General features: G+C 34.4%; 13 protein-coding genes and 2 pseudogenes across 13 annotated transcripts; 9 read left to right on the forward strand and 6 right to left on the reverse strand.

Annotated features, from left to right (window-relative positions):
* Positions 1–3,742: 3,742 nt before the first annotated feature.
* On the forward strand, positions 3,743–4,655 carry LOC137586847 (histone H1-like). The gene has a single exon (XM_068303028.1). It carries the CDS (start codon positions 3,794–3,796, stop codon positions 4,559–4,561), a length of 768 nt encoding a protein of 255 aa, XP_068159129.1. The 5' UTR covers positions 3,743–3,793; the 3' UTR covers positions 4,562–4,655.
* A 397-nt stretch (positions 4,656–5,052) lies between these two features.
* On the reverse strand, positions 5,053–5,502 carry LOC137586856 (histone H2B-like; annotated as a pseudogene).
* Positions 5,503–5,681: 179 nt separating this feature from the next.
* LOC137584094 (histone H2A) lies at positions 5,682–6,194 on the forward strand. The gene has a single exon (XM_068299377.1). The coding sequence runs from the start codon at positions 5,749–5,751 to the stop codon at positions 6,121–6,123; it is 375 nt and encodes a 124-aa protein (XP_068155478.1). The 5' UTR covers positions 5,682–5,748; the 3' UTR covers positions 6,124–6,194.
* Positions 6,195–6,558: 364 nt separating this feature from the next.
* On the reverse strand, positions 6,559–6,990 carry LOC137586647 (histone H4). Its single transcript, XM_068302761.1, has one exon. The coding sequence runs from the start codon at positions 6,935–6,937 to the stop codon at positions 6,626–6,628; it is 312 nt and encodes a 103-aa protein (XP_068158862.1). The 5' UTR covers positions 6,938–6,990; the 3' UTR covers positions 6,559–6,625.
* Positions 6,991–7,179: 189 nt separating this feature from the next.
* On the forward strand, positions 7,180–7,748 carry LOC137586638 (histone H3). The gene has a single exon (XM_068302748.1). It carries the CDS (start codon positions 7,237–7,239, stop codon positions 7,645–7,647), a length of 411 nt encoding a protein of 136 aa, XP_068158849.1. The 5' UTR covers positions 7,180–7,236; the 3' UTR covers positions 7,648–7,748.
* A 1,178-nt stretch (positions 7,749–8,926) lies between these two features.
* LOC137582726 (histone H1-like) lies at positions 8,927–9,851 on the forward strand. Its single transcript, XM_068297415.1, is given in 2 exon segments — positions 8,927–9,111; positions 9,113–9,851. Coding segments are annotated over 2 exon segments (768 nt in total). The 5' UTR covers positions 8,927–8,988; the 3' UTR covers positions 9,758–9,851.
* A 407-nt stretch (positions 9,852–10,258) lies between these two features.
* LOC137586512 (histone H2B-like) lies at positions 10,259–10,698 on the reverse strand (annotated as a pseudogene).
* Positions 10,699–10,877: 179 nt separating this feature from the next.
* LOC137584006 (histone H2A) lies at positions 10,878–11,390 on the forward strand. The gene has a single exon (XM_068299263.1). The coding sequence runs from the start codon at positions 10,945–10,947 to the stop codon at positions 11,317–11,319; it is 375 nt and encodes a 124-aa protein (XP_068155364.1). The 5' UTR covers positions 10,878–10,944; the 3' UTR covers positions 11,320–11,390.
* Positions 11,391–11,754: 364 nt separating this feature from the next.
* Positions 11,755–12,140, reverse strand: LOC137586737 (histone H4). Its single transcript, XM_068302878.1, has one exon. The coding sequence runs from the start codon at positions 12,131–12,133 to the stop codon at positions 11,822–11,824; it is 312 nt and encodes a 103-aa protein (XP_068158979.1). The 5' UTR covers positions 12,134–12,140; the 3' UTR covers positions 11,755–11,821.
* Positions 12,141–12,376: 236 nt separating this feature from the next.
* LOC137586743 (histone H3) lies at positions 12,377–12,945 on the forward strand. The gene has a single exon (XM_068302891.1). The coding sequence runs from the start codon at positions 12,434–12,436 to the stop codon at positions 12,842–12,844; it is 411 nt and encodes a 136-aa protein (XP_068158992.1). The 5' UTR covers positions 12,377–12,433; the 3' UTR covers positions 12,845–12,945.
* A 1,179-nt stretch (positions 12,946–14,124) lies between these two features.
* Positions 14,125–15,047, forward strand: LOC137582244 (histone H1-like). The gene has a single exon (XM_068296747.1). It carries the CDS (start codon positions 14,186–14,188, stop codon positions 14,951–14,953), a length of 768 nt encoding a protein of 255 aa, XP_068152848.1. The 5' UTR covers positions 14,125–14,185; the 3' UTR covers positions 14,954–15,047.
* A 403-nt stretch (positions 15,048–15,450) lies between these two features.
* Positions 15,451–15,939, reverse strand: LOC137586910 (histone H2B). The gene has a single exon (XM_068303113.1). The coding sequence runs from the start codon at positions 15,879–15,881 to the stop codon at positions 15,510–15,512; it is 372 nt and encodes a 123-aa protein (XP_068159214.1). The 5' UTR covers positions 15,882–15,939; the 3' UTR covers positions 15,451–15,509.
* A 136-nt stretch (positions 15,940–16,075) lies between these two features.
* LOC137586905 (histone H2A) lies at positions 16,076–16,588 on the forward strand. Its single transcript, XM_068303101.1, has one exon. It carries the CDS (start codon positions 16,143–16,145, stop codon positions 16,515–16,517), a length of 375 nt encoding a protein of 124 aa, XP_068159202.1. The 5' UTR covers positions 16,076–16,142; the 3' UTR covers positions 16,518–16,588.
* A 396-nt stretch (positions 16,589–16,984) lies between these two features.
* On the reverse strand, positions 16,985–17,387 carry LOC137586789 (histone H4). The gene has a single exon (XM_068302950.1). The coding sequence runs from the start codon at positions 17,332–17,334 to the stop codon at positions 17,023–17,025; it is 312 nt and encodes a 103-aa protein (XP_068159051.1). The 5' UTR covers positions 17,335–17,387; the 3' UTR covers positions 16,985–17,022.
* A 189-nt stretch (positions 17,388–17,576) lies between these two features.
* Positions 17,577–18,145, forward strand: LOC137586779 (histone H3). Its single transcript, XM_068302938.1, has one exon. It carries the CDS (start codon positions 17,634–17,636, stop codon positions 18,042–18,044), a length of 411 nt encoding a protein of 136 aa, XP_068159039.1. The 5' UTR covers positions 17,577–17,633; the 3' UTR covers positions 18,045–18,145.
* The last annotated feature ends 2,125 nt before the right edge of the window (positions 18,146–20,270 follow it).

The following is a 20,270-nucleotide window of genomic DNA, read 5'->3' on the forward strand; positions in this document are numbered from 1 at the left end:
TTTGAAGCATTTGGTAAGGATATCCTATCCTGCTTCGAAATCATCCAAAGCATAGGTAAAAAATATGCCTCAGTAACACATGCAAATACTGACCCCATAAAGCAAAAACAACAAATAATATTAGAATTTCTTGTCCAAATGTCACAATCATCATGACTTCCTTTAAATGCATATTTCAAAATGTAAACTCAATCGTGTCTCTCCAAAAGAGGCATGAATTCGATCAATTCATCAGCCTACATAAACCTGACGTAATGCTTATAGCCGAACATCGTCTAAGCTCAAGACACTCGCCATTGTTTACCCACTATCAGTTCATCCGCCAGCTGATACCAGCTACACATACTAGAGCAGCACAACGACAATCTTCCCAGAACACAAATCTTGGCACCTCTGTCGCCATATGTGTACGAAACGGAGTGCAATACAAAAAAATAGAAATTCAGCCTCTACGATATATCGAAGCGGTGGCAATCGAAATATCATACCTAGATTTTCAAAATGCAAACCACAAAATTATTCTAGTCTCACTCTACAAACGTCCATATGAGCGTCTCTACGAAAGTGATCTCAGTTCCCTGTTCAATTGTCTAAACCAATACTCGAGTAATACACCCATCATCATCGGATGTGATTTAAACGCAAAACATCCCAGCTGGAATACTCCAACGCATAGGCAAAACCATTTAAATGCTGATGGCAATACACTATACCGATGGGTACTAACACAACCCAGCCTCACTATTATCCCTAGTACAGAGCCCACACGACCAAATAATAGGAGCAGTAGCACGCACAGCTCCATAGATTTCTTTATCTGCTCAACTGCGCTCCCTATAGCCATGGAGCAGACATGTAAAACTGTTAAAGGTTTCACTTCCGACCATTTCGGTGTAAAACTAAACATAGAGCTAGGCATACATCATCTGTTACACACAAATCCAAAACTAATTTATGATTTCAACAGAATGGACACGCTGATGTGGAATACAATTCTATTAAGAAACATTAGACCCCTTCCAAAAACTATCAATCAAAGTCCGTCCGAAATAGATGTACATTTACAAAACTTCAATCATGCAATAAACGAGGCACTTAATACCCACACCGTCATACCTAAAATAACTATCGATCCTTCAAAACCAAACAAAATAGTCCGCTTAACCAATATCTGTCTAAATCAAATAAAGCAAAGACGATGTCTTAGGCGTCTCCTTTTCAGACAACAACAACACCTCTCCACTGAGCAAAGAACGCAAATCCGCATTCTAATAGCCCAACTATCAATAGATATAAAAAAAAATATTCAACTCAGTAACATCAAATACATAGAGCAACGTATTATAAATCTACAAGCAAAAAATATCTCTGTAAAGAACCTATGTGAATCAAATCAACTAGACCAGCTGGGTAGTGACATACAACTCTCGAGTACTGAGCAACAGGAAATAGATATTACCACAAGCCCTAGAATAACTTCACAATTTGGGAAAATAAACGCTCTTGGATGGGCTTTTGAAAGGGTACATAAACAAAATGACACAATGTCTTTAACTAATGAAGCCGTTAGACGACACACAAATCGTATTGACCATCAGGTATCAAGACAATTTGGCGTAGGTCAGACATCTGCTCAATATATACATTACTTCAGTCCTTCTCAGAACGCGGAAGGTAACTGGCCAGGTGCTGCCGAACTTGGTTTCACGAATGCCAACCAGCTTCTGCAGTGGTTAAGATCCAAAAACAATAAGAAAACCTTAGGACCAGATGGGACTAGTAATTTCCTCCTAAAAAGGTGCAACATATTAGTATTAAAACATATCGCAACTACTTTCAACCATTGCTATAATTGTGGATACTTTCCTTCCATTTGGAAATGCGCTAGAGTAGTCCCAATTCGTAAACCCAAAGCAAACCCTAATAACCTCCAGGGGTACAGGCCCATATCAATCCTCTCCTCAATAAGTCAACTTTTTGAAAAAATGTTAATGGAAAAAATAAAAAAACATATAGAAATGAATCAAATTCTCCAAAACTCGCAGTTTGGCTTTAGGGAATTCTCATCCACAAACCACTCTCTGGCTGTAGCAAACAATTTTATTTACAATAATCTGTCTCATAAGCGAGCCACCATCGCCTGTGCACTAGATTTTGAAAAAGCCTTCGATACAGTTTGGACGAACGGCCTAATATATAAAATGAATAATATTTTTCATTTTAACCATAATATTACTCGAATTATATACAGTTATCTAACACAACGATCCTTCTTTGTCTGCAGCACAGATGGCGTAGACCGGTCACTCATTCGTTCAATAACGGCTGGTGTGCCTCAAGGTTCCTTGTTAGCTCCCATCCTTTATAATATATATCTCGCGGATATGCCTCCTTTCACCAGAAACCCCAACTCGTCTTCAACTGCTTGCGTGCAACCTTTAGTATATGCAGATGATATTTTATTGTTGGCTTCGTCAGCAAGAATGGCTAGTGCAGAAATTGACCTAAATAATTATCTAGATAAGCTTTGTAGATATTTCGTAAAGTGGCGCTTAAAACTCAACACCGGCAAATGCGAATGCTGCATATTTAAAGGTCCCAAACTATCAGATATTTACCAAAACGCTCGAAACTTCGTACCAAAAATATATATCAATGGAAACACCCAGGTAGAAATAAAATCTGAACTAAAATACCTGGGCATAATATACGACCAAAAATTAAACTTTAAAAATCACATAGATCAAAGCCTAAAAAGAGCAAAGTGTCAAATTAGCAAAATCTATCACATATTCAGACCACTAAAGATAAATCACACTAATCCAAAGCCCGAATTCATAAAAACATCCTCCCTCATATATAGAAAACTTATTCAGCCCATCCTAACGTACGGTCCAATTGCTTGGTTTAATATCAAATCCAGGCAAATGGAAGATCTTCGCCTCTTTGAGAGAAGAGTCCTCCGATGGGCTTTGGGTAGTACATCAAGAGACTCTATCACACATAACTTTATTTCAAATAAGGCGCTATATGCTAAAACCAAGACCAAACGGGTTGACGCCTACATATTCAAAATAATAGAGAATTTTCTAGAAAATAACCAAAATAACACAAACTCCTTAATCTCAGATGCAGTGTACCAGACGAGACTCACAGATAGTTTCTCTCCTCACCACCTAACCATAAAACATATAAATCACTTAAAAGAAATTGGAATAATTTATGATTCGAACAAAAATCTTATTTTTTACCATAGGAAACAACTATCATTAAACCCAAATCAACTTGCTTATAATATAAATCAATAAATAAATGGTCTGCCATTAACTTGCTCAGCGTACGTTATTCTGTGCCTTTTGTAAATAGTAGTTCTTAAGTATTTTTAGTAACCAAGTTCCTTAATAGTATTAAGTAGTTGTAAGTTAGATTTAAGCCCACGCTATACCACAAACTTAGCAGGTTTTTAAGCTCGATATGAGTATTTTTTTTCCTGATGCATAAATATAATAATGTTCAAATTACAAAAACAATGAGAAGAAATGAAATCTAAATTAATTATGTTTGAAGTCAAAAACCCCGAAAAGCTGAAAGCGCAGGGCAAAAATAACAAAATCCTAAAATAAGTTAGCTTGACCTTGTCCACCAAGACTAAACCATAATATAAGTACCATATGTATTCGTACTAAACCATACCAAGAGACAAATAAAATTCAAAATTCAAATTCAATTTTCATACAATTATTATAGTAAAAAGTGTATTTGGTGATATTTTTGTTTGAGAGTAAAGTGCAAAATGTCTGATTCAGTAGCAGCAACATCAGCATCTCCTGTGGCTGCCCCAACAGCACCAGCAACCGCGTCAGTTGATAAGAAGGTGGCTGCCAAAAAAACATCGGCAACGTCTTCAACAAAGGCCAAAAAATCAACTGCTCCACCATCGCATCCACCAACTCAGCAAATGGTAGACGCTTCGATTAAAAACTTAAAAGAACGTGGTGGCTCCTCACTACTGGCAATCAAAAAATATATTAGTGCCACATACAAGTGTGATGCCCAGAAACTTGCACCTTTTATCAAGAGGTACTTAAAGTCAGCTGTTGGAAATGGCAAACTGATCCAAACAAAAGGAAAGGGTGCCTCTGGTTCATTTAAACTGTCTGCTGCCGCTAAAAAGGAACCGAAGACAAAAGTTGCCTCTGTAGAAAAGAAGAACAAACCCAAAAAGGTAACTCAATCAGCAGCAGCTAAAAAGAAAGCAATCGGTAACAAAAAAACAGTTAGTGCTGGCTCTGTTGATAAGAAACCAAAAGCCAAAAAGGCAGTCGCAACCAAAAAGACAGCCGAGAAAAAGAAAAGTGAAAAGGTAAAGGTAAAGGATGCAAAGAAAACAGGAACTGTGAAAACCAAACCTGTCGCATCAAAGGCTAAGTCAAGTTCAACTAAGCCGAAAGCTAAAACTGTTGCCGTATCATCGGCTAAACCAAAAAAGGCAACCAAAAAGGCGGCTGCTCCTGCTACCGTCAAGAAGCCAAAAGCCAAGACAACTGCTGCCAAGAAGTAAATAAATAATACTTTATTGCAATCGTAATATTGAAAAAATTTTAGATATCGAATACGATAATCTAATCATTTTCTTTAAACACAGCCCTTATCAGGGCTACAATTCTATATAACAAGAGAGAAAAAAATAATTCAAATTTCAAATATGTCATTTACATATATTCATACATACATATAAAAAAAAATTTAATTGTACGAGTAACTTTGATTTAATCCAGATGCATTTTTTTTTAGTTTTAACTTGCGATTAATTCAAATTCAAATTTCAAATATGTCATTTACATAATATTTATACATACATACATACATATAAAAAAAATTTAATTGTACGAGTAATTTTGATTTAATCCAGATACATTTTTTTTTAGTTTTAACTTGCGATTAACTGAAATGGCTAAAATAAAAATAACAATATTTCTTAGCCACATAACTACTGGCTGTATGTAATTTGAAATATTAATTGAAAATACGTTAATTCTTTTTTAATATAATATTGTGGCCCTGAAAAGGGCCTTTTTTTTTTTTTAATAAGGAAGCGTGTTTAAGATAGGGACATTTATTTTGAGCTGGTATACTTGGTAACAGCTTTTGTTCCCTCACTAACAGCGTGCTTAGCGAGCTCACCGGGCAAAAGCAAACGGACAGCCGTTTGGATTTCGCGACTTGTGATGGTCGACCTCTTGTTGTAGTGGGCCAAGCGGGAGGCCTCAGCAGCAATACGTTCAAAAATGTCGTTCACAAAGCTGTTCATTATGCTCATCGCTTTTGAAGATATACCAGTGTCTGGGTGGACTTGCTTTAACACTTTGTAAATGTAAATAGCATAGCTCTCCTTACGCTTGCGCTTCTTCTTTTGTCATTCTTGGTGATGTTCTTTTGAGCCTTGCCAGCCTTCTTGGCTGCCTTTCCACTAGTTTTTGGTGGCATTTCTCACTTCAAATTCAATAAATTTAATTTCACAAAACACAATTCACTTTTACCAAATGCCACGATTAGTGTGTCTGCAATTTATACATTTTTTTTGTGCATCGCTTTCTGGATAAATATAATTATTGAGTACCAACCCCTAGTTGAACCAACGTGTCGTTGGAAAAGGTATAAATAAAACGACAATGTACCACATCACATCAACATTTGTGTGTGAAAAGTGAACAGTGTGTAAAAAAGAAAAAAGAAAAAAATTGAAAAATGTCTGGTCGTGGTAAAGGTGGCAAAGTGAAGGGAAAGGCAAAATCTCGCTCGAACCGAGCTGGGCTTCAGTTTCCTGTTGGCCGTATTCACCGTTTACTCCGTAAAGGAAATTATGCCGAGCGTGTTGGTGCTGGCGCTCCAGTTTATTTAGCTGCCGTTATGGAATATTTGGCTGCTGAAGTACTTGAGTTGGCTGGTAATGCTGCTCGAGACAACAAAAAGACCAGAATTATACCTCGTCATCTACAATTGGCCATTCGCAACGATGAGGAGTTAAACAAATTGCTTTCTGGCGTAACCATTGCACAGGGTGGTGTGCTGCCTAACATTCAGGCTGTTCTGCTGCCCAAGAAAACCGAAAAGAAGGCTTAAATCAATTAATATTTGCTTTAAAATTTTACAACTTTGTACATACAACAAACATAAAACAACCGTCCTTTTCAGGACGACCAAAAAATTAAAAGAAATTAATACAGTTTTCGATCCATACATATAAATTGTTTTTGTATATGTAAGGCCAGCCTTACGAATAAATATGTGCATATGTATGTGACCATTTGCTTTATTTATTTACATTAGAGATCAAAATTCATGCATATTCAATACATTTGTTACTTTCATCGAAGGTGACACATCAGATAATTTTATAATAATAATTTTATTTTATAAATTCGGTTCTTGTGCCACTAAAATTAAGCAGATTTTGTGCATTAATTCTACTTTTTTTTATTTGTATAAATATTTGTTTATGTATGTTTTTTTTTTTTTTTTTTTTTTTCTCTCTCTTTTGATTAATAATTTTAGTGGTCCTGAAAAGGACCGATTTTTTGAAGGGCATAGTTTGTAGTAAATACACTTTGGTTTTATAATTATTTTAACCGCCGAAACCATAAAGAGTGCGGCCCTGTCTCTTCAATGCGTATACAACATCCATGGCAGTGACTGTCTTCCTTTTGGCATGTTCCGTGTAGGTTACTGCATCGCGGATTACATTTTCAAGAAAAACCTTAAGGACACCACGAGTTTCCTCATAGATAAGACCAGAAATTCGCTTAACACCGCCACGACGAGCCAAACGGCGAATAGCGGGTTTCGTGATACCTTGGATATTATCACGCAACACTTTACGATGACGCTTAGCACCACCCTTTCCCAATCCTTTTCCACCTTTGCCACGACCAGTCATTTTTATTTTTCACTTTTCACTATAAACGCACTGCACAAGAGTCAGAAATAAACTAATGCTGTATCTGTTGCCATCGCTTCTATTTATACCAAAAATCAAGAAAACACGAGCGAGTGAGCAATAGTTTGCCTCTCGCTCAGATGGTTCGTCAGAAAGTGAACGCGTATGTTTTTCTCTCTTTCTCTTTCTAACCCACCCTGATTTTGCTATAAAAGCAGGCACCAAACGAGCTGGCTTGTTTATTGTGTTTTAAACAGTGAAGAGTGAACATTAAAAAAAAAAAAAAGTGTAGTGAAAACATGGCTCGTACAAAGCAAACTGCTCGAAAATCGACTGGTGGCAAGGCGCCAAGGAAGCAGCTGGCTACTAAAGCAGCACGTAAGAGCGCTCCAGCAACCGGTGGTGTAAAGAAACCACATCGTTACCGTCCCGGAACTGTTGCCCTCCGTGAAATCCGCCGTTACCAGAAAAGCACAGAACTGCTTATTCGCAAATTGCCATTCCAGCGTTTAGTGCGTGAAATCGCTCAGGACTTCAAGACCGACTTGCGTTTCCAGAGTTCTGCAGTTATGGCTTTACAAGAAGCTAGCGAAGCCTATTTGGTTGGCCTCTTTGAAGATACTAACTTGTGTGCAATCCATGCCAAACGAGTGACCATAATGCCTAAGGATATTCAACTAGCCAGACGTATTCGAGGCGAGCGTGCTTAAATTAAATCTACTCGTGTAGTTACCGTCAGAGTAACTATTTCGAACACAATTTTAACGCAAAGCGCATTTTTATTACAAATCGGTCCTTTTCAGGACCACAACTAGTCATGTCGATATTGAGATTATCATTTCCCAAATTAAACTTAATTTTTTATTCAATGTGTTTTATTCGGTGATGATTTGAAACATATTAATAATATATTACATATATAATATACATATATGTATGTATATGTCATTAATTGGTTTTTTTAGTTATTATTAAACCGTTATATCTGGCATATAATGGTTATATACTAGTCATATACATAATATTATCCAGCTTTAATATTAAACAATATTTGTTTATGTTTTCTGTCAATAATATATATGTATATCGATTTAAACTAAATAAATTTATAATTAACTTTGGTTTTTATCTACTAATCAAAAAGCATATTAACATTATAGTAATTTGTAAAAATTTATAAAAACACAAAAAATCATATTTGCTTTTTAAATTATCTAAATAAAATTAAACTACAAAAAATTATTTTTTTTCTATCCTACTCGATTTGTTGAATTCCTAGGATTAGGATTTTTAAATGATTAATAAAACGTATTGTTGTTTTATTATTTTGTCTTTTAATCAACAACAGTTTATAAAAGTTCATTAATTTAGTGGTCTACTAATAATAATGATTAAAATAGACATTAGCAACAAATCAAATATTAAACCTAATTAAAAAACAATTTTATATATATTAATTTTTGATTTCTTCTTAATGAATATTTTTCTTTTTCAATACCAAAATCTAATATTGCATGGACATTGAAAAATTGTTAATTTTTCACAGCATAGGGTAAATTACAATATGTTATAAAAATACGAAAAAATTAAATAATGTTAAATTTTTTAAACTATATCTAGAGTAAATTGTTGAAATATTATTATAAATAAATAATATTTTAAAATTTTTAATTTTTTCTATTTTTTATGTAAGGTTACATGGGAAAATTGTATTCTGTAATACATATAGTTCAAATTTGATTGTCTATTCGAAATGAAACCATGAAATTATATAAAAAAGAATGTTGGAATATAAATTCTACAACAATTATTAATATAAGGGGAGAATAATTTTAATAAATTTTGTTATTATTAAGCATAAAAACAGCAATATACGAGTACTATTTAACAAAACTAAAACATCTTAATCGTCCAATACCAAAAACATGTTCATACGGCCGTCCTCCTCGATTCTCATTCGAATGAAGGCCCATGTCATAGCGAAATTTTCATACAATTATTATAGTAAAAAGTGTATTTGGTGATATTTTTGTTTGAGAGTAAAGTGCAAAATGTCTGATTCAGTAGCAGCAACATCAGCATCTCCTGTGGCTGCCCCAACAGCACCAGCAACCGCGTCAGTTGATAAGAAGGTGGCTGCCAAAAAAACATCGGCAACGTCTTCAACAAAGGCCAAAAAAATCAACTGCTCCACCATCGCATCCACCAACTCAGCAAATGGTAGACGCTTCGATTAAAAACTTAAAAGAACGTGGTGGCTCCTCACTACTGGCAATCAAAAAATATATTAGTGCCACATACAAGTGTGATGCCCAGAAACTTGCACCTTTTATCAAGAGGTACTTAAAGTCAGCTGTTGGAAATGGCAAACTGATCCAAACAAAAGGAAAGGGTGCCTCTGGTTCATTTAAACTGTCTGCTGCCGCTAAAAAGGAACCGAAGACAAAAGTTGCCTCTGTAGAAAAGAAGAACAAACCCAAAAAGGTAACTCAATCAGCAGCAGCTAAAAAGAAAGCAATCGGTAACAAAAAAACAGTTAGTGCTGGCTCTGTTGATAAGAAACCAAAAGCCAAAAAGGCAGTCGCAACCAAAAAGACAGCCGAGAAAAAGAAAAGTGAAAAGGTAAAGGTAAAGGATGCAAAGAAAACAGGAACTGTGAAAACCAAACCTGTCGCATCAAAGGCTAAGTCAAGTTCAACTAAGCCGAAAGCTAAAACTGTTGCCGTATCATCGGCTAAACCAAAAAAGGCAACCAAAAAGGCGGCTGCTCCTGCTACCGTCAAGAAGCCAAAAGCCAAGACAACTGCTGCCAAGAAGTAAATAAATAATACTTTATTGCAATCGTAATATTGAAAAAATTTTAGATATCGAATACGATAATCTAATCATTTTCTTTAAACACAGCCCTTATCAGGGCTACAATTCTATATAACAAGAGAGAAAAAAATAATTCAAATTTCAAATATGTCATTTACATATATTCATACATACATATAAAAAAAAATTTAATTGTACGAGTAACTTTGATTTAATCCAGATGCATTTTTTTTTAGTTTTAACTTGCGATTAATTCAAATTCAAATTTCAAATATGTCATTTACATAATATTTATACATACATACATACATATAAAAAAAATTTAATTGTACGAGTAATTTTGATTTAATCCAGATACATTTTTTTTTTAGTTTTAACTTGCGATTAACTGAAATGGCTAAAATAAAAATAACAATATTTCTTAGCCACATAACTACTGGCTGTATGTAATTTGAAATATTAATTGAAAATACGTTAATTCTTTTTTAATATAATATTGTGGCCCTGAAAAGGGCCTTTTTTTTTTTTAATAAGGAAGCGTGTTTAAGATAGGGACATTTATTTTGAGCTGGTATACTTGGTAACAGCTTTTGTTCCCTCACTAACAGCGTGCTTAGCGAGCTCACCGGGCAAAAGCAAACGGACAGCCGTTTGGATTTCGCGACTTGTGATGGTCGACCTCTTGTTGTAGTGGGCCAAGCGGGAGGCCTCAGCAGCAATACGTTCAAAAATGTCGTTCACAAAGCTGTTCATTATGCTCATCGCTTTTGAAGATATACCAGTGTCTGGGTGGACTTGCTTTAACACTTTGTAAATGTAAATAGCATAGCTCTCCTTACGCTTGCGCTTCTTCTTTTGTCATTCTTGGTGATGTTCTTTTGAGCCTTGCCAGCCTTCTTGGCTGCCTTTCCACTAGTTTTTGGTGGCATTTCTCACTTCAAATTCAATAAATTTAATTTCACAAAACACAATTCACTTTTACCAAATGCCACGATTAGTGTGTCTGCAATTTATACATTTTTTTTGTGCATCGCTTTCTGGATAAATATAATTATTGAGTACCAACCCCTAGTTGAACCAACGTGTCGTTGGAAAAGGTATAAATAAAACGACAATGTACCACATCACATCAACATTTGTGTGTGAAAAGTGAACAGTGTGTAAAAAAGAAAAAAGAAAAAAATTGAAAAATGTCTGGTCGTGGTAAAGGTGGCAAAGTGAAGGGAAAGGCAAAATCTCGCTCGAACCGAGCTGGGCTTCAGTTTCCTGTTGGCCGTATTCACCGTTTACTCCGTAAAGGAAATTATGCCGAGCGTGTTGGTGCTGGCGCTCCAGTTTATTTAGCTGCCGTTATGGAATATTTGGCTGCTGAAGTACTTGAGTTGGCTGGTAATGCTGCTCGAGACAACAAAAAGACCAGAATTATACCTCGTCATCTACAATTGGCCATTCGCAACGATGAGGAGTTAAACAAATTGCTTTCTGGCGTAACCATTGCACAGGGTGGTGTGCTGCCTAACATTCAGGCTGTTCTGCTGCCCAAGAAAACCGAAAAGAAGGCTTAAATCAATTAATATTTGCTTTAAAATTTTACAACTTTGTACATACAACAAACATAAAACAACCGTCCTTTTCAGGACGACCAAAAAATTAAAAGAAATTAATACAGTTTTCGATCCATACATATAAATTGTTTTTGTATATGTAAGGCCAGCCTTACGAATAAATATGTGCATATGTATGTGACCATTTGCTTTATTTATTTACATTAGAGATCAAAATTCATGCATATTCAATACATTTGTTACTTTCATCGAAGGTGACACATCAGATAATTTTATAATAATAATTTTATTTTATAAATTCGGTTCTTGTGCCACTAAAATTAAGCAGATTTTGTGCATTAATTCTACTTTTTTTTATTTGTATAAATATTTGTTTATGTATGTTTTTTTTTTTTTTTTTTTTTCTCTCTCTCTTTTGATTAATAATTTTAGTGGTCCTGAAAAGGACCGATTTTTTGAAGGGCATAGTTTGTAGTAAATACACTTTGGTTTTATAATTATTTTAACCGCCGAAACCATAAAGAGTGCGGCCCTGTCTCTTCAATGCGTATACAACATCCATGGCAGTGACTGTCTTCCTTTTGGCATGTTCCGTGTAGGTTACTGCATCGCGGATTACATTTTCAAGAAAAACCTTAAGGACACCACGAGTTTCCTCATAGATAAGACCAGAAATTCGCTTAACACCGCCACGACGAGCCAAACGGCGAATAGCGGGTTTCGTGATACCTTGGATATTATCACGCAACACTTTACGATGACGCTTAGCACCACCCTTTCCCAATCCTTTTCCACCTTTGCCACGACCAGTCATTTTTATTTTTCACTTTTTCACTATAAACGCACTGCACAAGAGTCAGAAATAAACTAATGCTGTATCTGTTGCCATCGCTTCTATTTATACCAAAAATCAAGAAAACACGAGCGAGTGAGCAATAGTTTGCCTCTCGCTCAGATGGTTCGTCAGAAAGTGAACGCGTATGTTTTTCTCTCTTTCTCTTTCTAACCCACCCTGATTTTGCTATAAAAGCAGGCACCAAACGAGCTGGCTTGTTTATTGTGTTTTAAACAGTGAAGAGTGAACATTAAAAAAAAAAAAAAGTGTAGTGAAAACATGGCTCGTACAAAGCAAACTGCTCGAAAATCGACTGGTGGCAAGGCGCCAAGGAAGCAGCTGGCTACTAAAGCAGCACGTAAGAGCGCTCCAGCAACCGGTGGTGTAAAGAAACCACATCGTTACCGTCCCGGAACTGTTGCCCTCCGTGAAATCCGCCGTTACCAGAAAAGCACAGAACTGCTTATTCGCAAATTGCCATTCCAGCGTTTAGTGCGTGAAATCGCTCAGGACTTCAAGACCGACTTGCGTTTCCAGAGTTCTGCAGTTATGGCTTTACAAGAAGCTAGCGAAGCCTATTTGGTTGGCCTCTTTGAAGATACTAACTTGTGTGCAATCCATGCCAAACGAGTGACCATAATGCCTAAGGATATTCAACTAGCCAGACGTATTCGAGGCGAGCGTGCTTAAATTAAATCTACTCGTGTAGTTACCGTCAGAGTAACTATTTCGAACACAATTTTAACGCAAAGCGCATTTTTATTACAAATCGGTCCTTTTCAGGACCACAACTAGTCATGTCGATATTGAGATTATCATTTCCCAAATTAAACTTAATTTTTTATTCAATGTGTTTTATTCGGTGATGATTTGAAACATATTAATAATATATTACATATATAATATACATATATGTATGTATATGTCATTAATTGGTTTTTTTAGTTATTATTAAACCGTTATATCTGGCATATAATGGTTATATACTAGTCATATACATAATATTATCCAGCTTTAATATTAAACAATATTTGTTTATGTTTTCTGTCAATAATATATATGTATATCGATTTAAACTAAATAAATTTATAATTAACTTTGGTTTTTATCTACTAATCAAAAAGCATATTAACATTATAGTAATTTGTAAAAATTTATAAAAACACAAAAAATCATATTTGCTTTTTAAATTATCTAAATAAAATTAAACTACAAAAAATTATTTTTTTTCTATCCTACTCGATTTGTTGAATTCCTAGGATTAGGATTTTTAAATGATTAATAAAACGTATTGTTGTTTTATTATTTTGTCTTTTAATCAACAACAGTTTATAAAAGTTCATTAATTTAGTGGTCTACTAATAATAATGATTAAAATAGACATTAGCAACAAATCAAATATTAAACCTAATTAAAAAACAATTTTATATATATTAATTTTTGATTTCTTCTTAATGAATATTTTTCTTTTTCAATACCAAAATCTAATATTGCATGGACATTGAAAAATTGTTAATTTTTCACAGCATAGGGTAAATTACAATATGTTATAAAAATACGAAAAAATTAAATAATGTTAAATTTTTTAAACTATATCTAGAGTAAATTGTTGAAATATTATTATAAATAAATAATATTTTAAAATTTTTAATTTTTTCTATTTTTTATGTAAGGTTACATGGGAAAATTGTATTCTGTAATACATATAGTTCAAATTTGATTGTCTATTCGAAATGAAACCATGAAATTATATAAAAAAGAATGTTGGAATATAAATTCTACAACAATTATTAATATAAGGGGAGAATAATTTTAATAAATTTTGTTATTATTAAGCATAAAAACAGCAATATACGAGTACTATTTAACAAAACTAAAACATCTTAATCGTCCAATACCAAAAACATGTTCATACGGCCGTCCTCCTCGATTCTCATTCGAATGAAGGCCCATGTCATAGCGAAATTTTCATACAATTATTATAGTAAAAAGTGTATTTGGTGATATTTTTGTTTGAGAGTAAAGTGCAAAATGTCTGATTCAGTAGCAGCAACATCAGCATCTCCTGTGGCTGCCCCAACAGCACCAGCAACCGCGTCAGTTGATAAGAAGGTGGCTGCCAAAAAAACATCGGCAACGTCTTCAACAAAGGCCAAAAAATCAACTGCTCCACCATCGCATCCACCAACTCAGCAAATGGTAGACGCTTCGATTAAAAACTTAAAAGAACGTGGTGGCTCCTCACTACTGGCAATCAAAAAATATATTAGTGCCACATACAAGTGTGATGCCCAGAAACTTGCACCTTTTATCAAGAGGTACTTAAAGTCAGCTGTTGGAAATGGCAAACTGATCCAAACAAAAGGAAAGGGTGCCTCTGGTTCATTTAAACTGTCTGCTGCCGCTAAAAAGGAACCGAAGACAAAAGTTGCCTCTGTAGAAAAGAAGAACAAACCCAAAAAGGTAACTCAATCAGCAGCAGCTAAAAAGAAAGCAATCGGTAACAAAAAAACAGTTAGTGCTGGCTCTGTTGATAAGAAACCAAAAGCCAAAAAGGCAGTCGCAACCAAAAAGACAGCCGAGAAAAAGAAAAGTGAAAAGGTAAAGGTAAAGGATGCAAAGAAAACAGGAACTGTGAAAACCAAACCTGTCGCATCAAAGGCTAAGTCAAGTTCAACTAAGCCGAAAGCTAAAACTGTTGCCGTATCATCGGCTAAACCAAAAAAGGCAACCAAAAAGGCGGCTGCTCCTGCTACCGTCAAGAAGCCAAAAGCCAAGACAACTGCTGCCAAGAAGTAAATAAATAATACTTTATTGCAATCGTAATATTGAAAAAATTTTAGATATCGAATACGATAATCTAATCATTTTCTTTAAACACAGCCCTTATCAGGGCTACAATTCTATATAACAAGAGAGAAAAAAATAATTCAAATTTCAAATATGTCATTTACATATATTCATACATACATATAAAAAAAAATTTAATTGTACGAGTAACTTTGATTTAATCCAGATGCATTTTTTTTTTAGTTTTAACTTGCGATTAATTCAAATTCAAATTTCAAATATGTCATTTACATAATATTTATACATACATACATACATATAAAAAAAATTTAATTGTACGAGTAATTTTGATTTAATCCAGATACATTTTTTTTTAGTTTTAACTTGCGATTAACTGAAATGGCTAAAATAAAAATAACAATATTTCTTAGCCACATAACTACTGGCTGTATGTAATTTGAAATATTAATTGAAAATACGTTAATTCTTTTTTAATATAATATTGTGGCCCTGAAAAGGGCCTTTTTTTTTTTTTAATAAGGAAGCGTGTTTAAGATAGGGACATTTATTTTGAGCTGGTATACTTGGTAACAGCTTTTGTTCCCTCACTAACAGCGTGCTTAGCGAGCTCACCGGGCAAAAGCAAACGGACAGCCGTTTGGATTTCGCGACTTGTGATGGTCGACCTCTTGTTGTAGTGGGCCAAGCGGGAGGCCTCAGCAGCAATACGTTCAAAAATGTCGTTCACAAAGCTGTTCATTATGCTCATCGCTTTTGAAGATATACCAGTGTCTGGGTGGACTTGCTTTAACACTTTGTAAATGTAAATAGCATAGCTCTCCTTACGCTTGCGCTTCTTCTTTTTGTCATTCTTGGTGATGTTCTTTTGAGCCTTGCCAGCCTTCTTGGCTGCCTTTCCACTAGTTTTTGGTGGCATTTCTCACTTCAAATTCAATAAATTTAATTTCACAAAACACAATTCACTTTTACCAAATGCCACGATTAGTGTGTCTGCAATTTATACATTTTTTTTGTGCATCGCTTTCTGGATAAATATAATTATTGAGTACCAACCCCTAGTTGAACCAACGTGTCGTTGGAAAAGGTATAAATAAAACGACAATGTACCACATCACATCAACATTTGTGTGTGAAAAGTGAACAGTGTGTAAAAAAGAAAAAAGAAAAAAATTGAAAAATGTCTGGTCGTGGTAAAGGTGGCAAAGTGAAGGGAAAGGCAAAATCTCGCTCGAACCGAGCTGGGCTTCAGTTTCCTGTTGGCCGTATTCACCGTTTACTCCGTAAAGGAAATTATGCCGAGCGTGTTGGTGCTGGCGCTCCAGTTTATTTAGCTGCCGTTATGGAATATTTGGCTGCTGAAGTACTTGAGTTGGCTGGTAATGCTGCTCGAGACAACAAAAAGACCAGAATTATACCTCGTCATCTACAATTGGCCATTCGCAACGATGAGGAGTTAAACAAATTGCTTTCTGGCGTAACCATTGCACAGGGTGGTGTGCTGCCTAACATTCAGGCTGTTCTGCTGCCCAAGAAAACCGAAAAGAAGGCTTAAATCAATTAATATTTGCTTTAAAATTTTACAACTTTGTACATACAACAAACATAAAACAACCGTCCTTTTCAGGACGACCAAAAAATTAAAAGAAATTAATACAGTTTTCGATCCATACATATAAATTGTTTTTGTATATGTAAGGCCAGCCTTACGAATAAATATGTGCATATGTATGTGACCATTTGCTTTATTTATTTACATTAGAGATCAAAATTCATGCATATTCAATACATTTGTTACTTTCATCGAAGGTGACACATCAGATAATTTTATAATAATAATTTTATTTTATAAATTCGGTTCTTGTGCCACTAAAATTAAGCAGATTTTGTGCATTAATTCTACTTTTTTTTATTTGTATAAATATTTGTTTATGTATGTTTTTTTTTTTTTTTTTTTTTTTTTCTCTCTCTTTTGATTAATAATTTTAGTGGTCCTGAAAAGGACCGATTTTTTTGAAGGGCATAGTTTGTAGTAAATACACTTTGGTTTTATAATTATTTTAACCGCCGAAACCATAAAGAGTGCGGCCCTGTCTCTTCAATGCGTATACAACATCCATGGCAGTGACTGTCTTCCTTTTGGCATGTTCCGTGTAGGTTACTGCATCGCGGATTACATTTTCAAGAAAAACCTTAAGGACACCACGAGTTTCCTCATAGATAAGACCAGAAATTCGCTTAACACCGCCACGACGAGCCAAACGGCGAATAGCGGGTTTCGTGATACCTTGGATATTATCACGCAACACTTTACGATGACGCTTAGCACCACCCTTTCCCAATCCTTTTCCACCTTTGCCACGACCAGTCATTTTTATTTTTCACTTTTCACTATAAACGCACTGCACAAGAGTCAGAAATAAACTAATGCTGTATCTGTTGCCATCGCTTCTATTTATACCAAAAATCAAGAAAACACGAGCGAGTGAGCAATAGTTTGCCTCTCGCTCAGATGGTTCGTCAGAAAGTGAACGCGTATGTTTTTCTCTCTTTCTCTTTCTAACCCACCCTGATTTTGCTATAAAAGCAGGCACCAAACGAGCTGGCTTGTTTATTGTGTTTTAAACAGTGAAGAGTGAACATTAAAAAAAAAAAAAAGTGTAGTGAAAACATGGCTCGTACAAAGCAAACTGCTCGAAAATCGACTGGTGGCAAGGCGCCAAGGAAGCAGCTGGCTACTAAAGCAGCACGTAAGAGCGCTCCAGCAACCGGTGGTGTAAAGAAACCACATCGTTACCGTCCCGGAACTGTTGCCCTCCGTGAAATCCGCCGTTACCAGAAAAGCACAGAACTGCTTATTCGCAAATTGCCATTCCAGCGTTTAGTGCGTGAAATCGCTCAGGACTTCAAGACCGACTTGCGTTTCCAGAGTTCTGCAGTTATGGCTTTACAAGAAGCTAGCGAAGCCTATTTGGTTGGCCTCTTTGAAGATACTAACTTGTGTGCAATCCATGCCAAACGAGTGACCATAATGCCTAAGGATATTCAACTAGCCAGACGTATTCGAGGCGAGCGTGCTTAAATTAAATCTACTCGTGTAGTTACCGTCAGAGTAACTATTTCGAACACAATTTTAACGCAAAGCGCATTTTTATTACAAATCGGTCCTTTTCAGGACCACAACTAGTCATGTCGATATTGAGATTATCATTTCCCAAATTAAACTTAATTTTTTATTCAATGTGTTTTATTCGGTGATGATTTGAAACATATTAATAATATATTACATATATAATATACATATATGTATGTATATGTCATTAATTGGTTTTTTTAGTTATTATTAAACCGTTATATCTGGCATATAATGGTTATATACTAGTCATATACATAATATTATCCAGCTTTAATATTAAACAATATTTGTTTATGTTTTCTGTCAATAATATATATGTATATCGATTTAAACTAAATAAATTTATAATTAACTTTGGTTTTTATCTACTAATCAAAAAGCATATTAACATTATAGTAATTTGTAAAAATTTATAAAAACACAAAAAATCATATTTGCTTTTTAAATTATCTAAATAAAATTAAACTACAAAAAATTATTTTTTTTCTATCCTACTCGATTTGTTGAATTCCTAGGATTAGGATTTTTAAATGATTAATAAAACGTATTGTTGTTTTATTATTTTGTCTTTTAATCAACAACAGTTTATAAAAGTTCATTAATTTAGTGGTCTACTAATAATAATGATTAAAATAGACATTAGCAACAAATCAAATATTAAACCTAATTAAAAAACAATTTTATATATATTAATTTTTGATTTCTTCTTAATGAATATTTTTCTTTTTCAATACCAAAATCTAATATTGCATGGACATTGAAAAATTGTTAATTTTTCACAGCATAGGGTAAATTACAATATGTTATAAAAATACGAAAAAATTAAATAATGTTAAATTTTTTAAACTATATCTAGAGTAAATTGTTGAAATATTATTATAAATAAATAATATTTTAAAATTTTTAATTTTTTCTATTTTTTATGTAAGGTTACATGGGAAAATTGTATTCTGTAATACATATAGTTCAAATTTGATTGTCTATTCGAAATGAAACCATGAAATTATATAAAAAAGAATGTTGGAATATAAATTCTACAACAATTATTAATATAAGGGGAGAATAATTTTAATAAATTTTGTTATTATTAAGCATAAAAACAGCAATATACGAGTACTATTTAACAAAACTAAAACATCTTAATCGTCCAATACCAAAAACATGTTCATACGGCCGTCCTCCTCGATTCTCATTCGAATGAAGGCCCATGTCATAGCGAAATTTTCATACAATTATTATAGTAAAAAGTGTATTTGGTGATATTTTTGTTTGAGAGTAAAGTGCAAAATGTCTGATTCAGTAGCAGCAACATCACTTTCTCGGCAGTGAAATCAAACACGCTCTTATCTATAAAAGAAAAGAGAGAAAAAAAAAAAAAAAACGAATTGCACAGTGTGAAAAAACAATCAAGATATATAATTGGAGAGACTACGATAATTAGCCTCCGGCTTACATAACCGTGAGTGTAATGAAGAAACTGAAAGAACAAGAAAAGTCAATAAATAAAATTCAACAAAAAGCTTGTGTGCGGGGAAAACCAAACCCTGGTGTGAAAAGCTCGTCCAATGTGAGATGTGAAAAAAACGTTAAAATGGAAACCGACGGTACTACTGACGATGAAAAGGGGGAGGGACAAACGCAAACATTGCGAAATTTCCTCATCTTCTCACTCGTCCGAGAGTGACTATTTAGAAATTAAAAAAATATCACAAGAACAACATGACGAAGCAAGCGCCGGAAACAATGCGTCCCAAATACAAATACAACAAATGCAACAACAAATACAGCTAATTCAACAACAACATCTACAAACTCAACAACAGCTTCAGCAAACTCAACAACAACTACAAAAAAGTCAACAACAACTACAACAAAGTCAACAACAACATCAACAAGCGCAGCAGCAATGTCAGCAGCTACTTCAGCAACAACAGCATGCTCAAAACATTAAAAATCAACATAAAAAACTCGGCATATCATCAAATATTAAACAACTGATTGGCAATAAATATGCGCCATTAGTCTTTCCTGATGAAGAGTCCGAAGAAGCCTCAGATTTAGATTCAGAAACCGATTTTCCCGCTTTAAAGAAGGCACCTAAGGGAAAGCCTAGACGAACCAATAAGAAAAATAAGCCGTCATTAAACACGGCTGATTGTATGGAAATTGACA

The sequence above is a fragment of the Drosophila tropicalis genome, unplaced genomic scaffold (assembly GCF_018151085.1).
Source record: "Drosophila tropicalis isolate 14030-0801.00 unplaced genomic scaffold, ASM1815108v1 contig_1009, whole genome shotgun sequence".
Taxonomy (NCBI): domain Eukaryota; kingdom Metazoa; phylum Arthropoda; class Insecta; order Diptera; family Drosophilidae; genus Drosophila; species Drosophila tropicalis.

Coding starts and splice junctions, on each gene's coding strand:
- LOC137586743 (XM_068302891.1), top strand. CDS start 12,434: ATGGCTCGTACAAAGCAAACTGCTCGAAAATCGACTGGTGGCAAGGCG.
- LOC137586789 (XM_068302950.1), bottom strand. CDS start 17,334: ATGACTGGTCGTGGCAAAGGTGGAAAAGGATTGGGAAAGGGTGGTGCT.
- LOC137586737 (XM_068302878.1), bottom strand. CDS start 12,133: ATGACTGGTCGTGGCAAAGGTGGAAAAGGATTGGGAAAGGGTGGTGCT.
- LOC137584006 (XM_068299263.1), top strand. CDS start 10,945: ATGTCTGGTCGTGGTAAAGGTGGCAAAGTGAAGGGAAAGGCAAAATCT.
- LOC137586647 (XM_068302761.1), bottom strand. CDS start 6,937: ATGACTGGTCGTGGCAAAGGTGGAAAAGGATTGGGAAAGGGTGGTGCT.
- LOC137586638 (XM_068302748.1), top strand. CDS start 7,237: ATGGCTCGTACAAAGCAAACTGCTCGAAAATCGACTGGTGGCAAGGCG.
- LOC137586910 (XM_068303113.1), bottom strand. CDS start 15,881: ATGCCACCAAAAACTAGTGGAAAGGCAGCCAAGAAGGCTGGCAAGGCT.
- LOC137584094 (XM_068299377.1), top strand. CDS start 5,749: ATGTCTGGTCGTGGTAAAGGTGGCAAAGTGAAGGGAAAGGCAAAATCT.
- LOC137586905 (XM_068303101.1), top strand. CDS start 16,143: ATGTCTGGTCGTGGTAAAGGTGGCAAAGTGAAGGGAAAGGCAAAATCT.
- LOC137586847 (XM_068303028.1), top strand. CDS start 3,794: ATGTCTGATTCAGTAGCAGCAACATCAGCATCTCCTGTGGCTGCCCCA.
- LOC137582244 (XM_068296747.1), top strand. CDS start 14,186: ATGTCTGATTCAGTAGCAGCAACATCAGCATCTCCTGTGGCTGCCCCA.
- LOC137586779 (XM_068302938.1), top strand. CDS start 17,634: ATGGCTCGTACAAAGCAAACTGCTCGAAAATCGACTGGTGGCAAGGCG.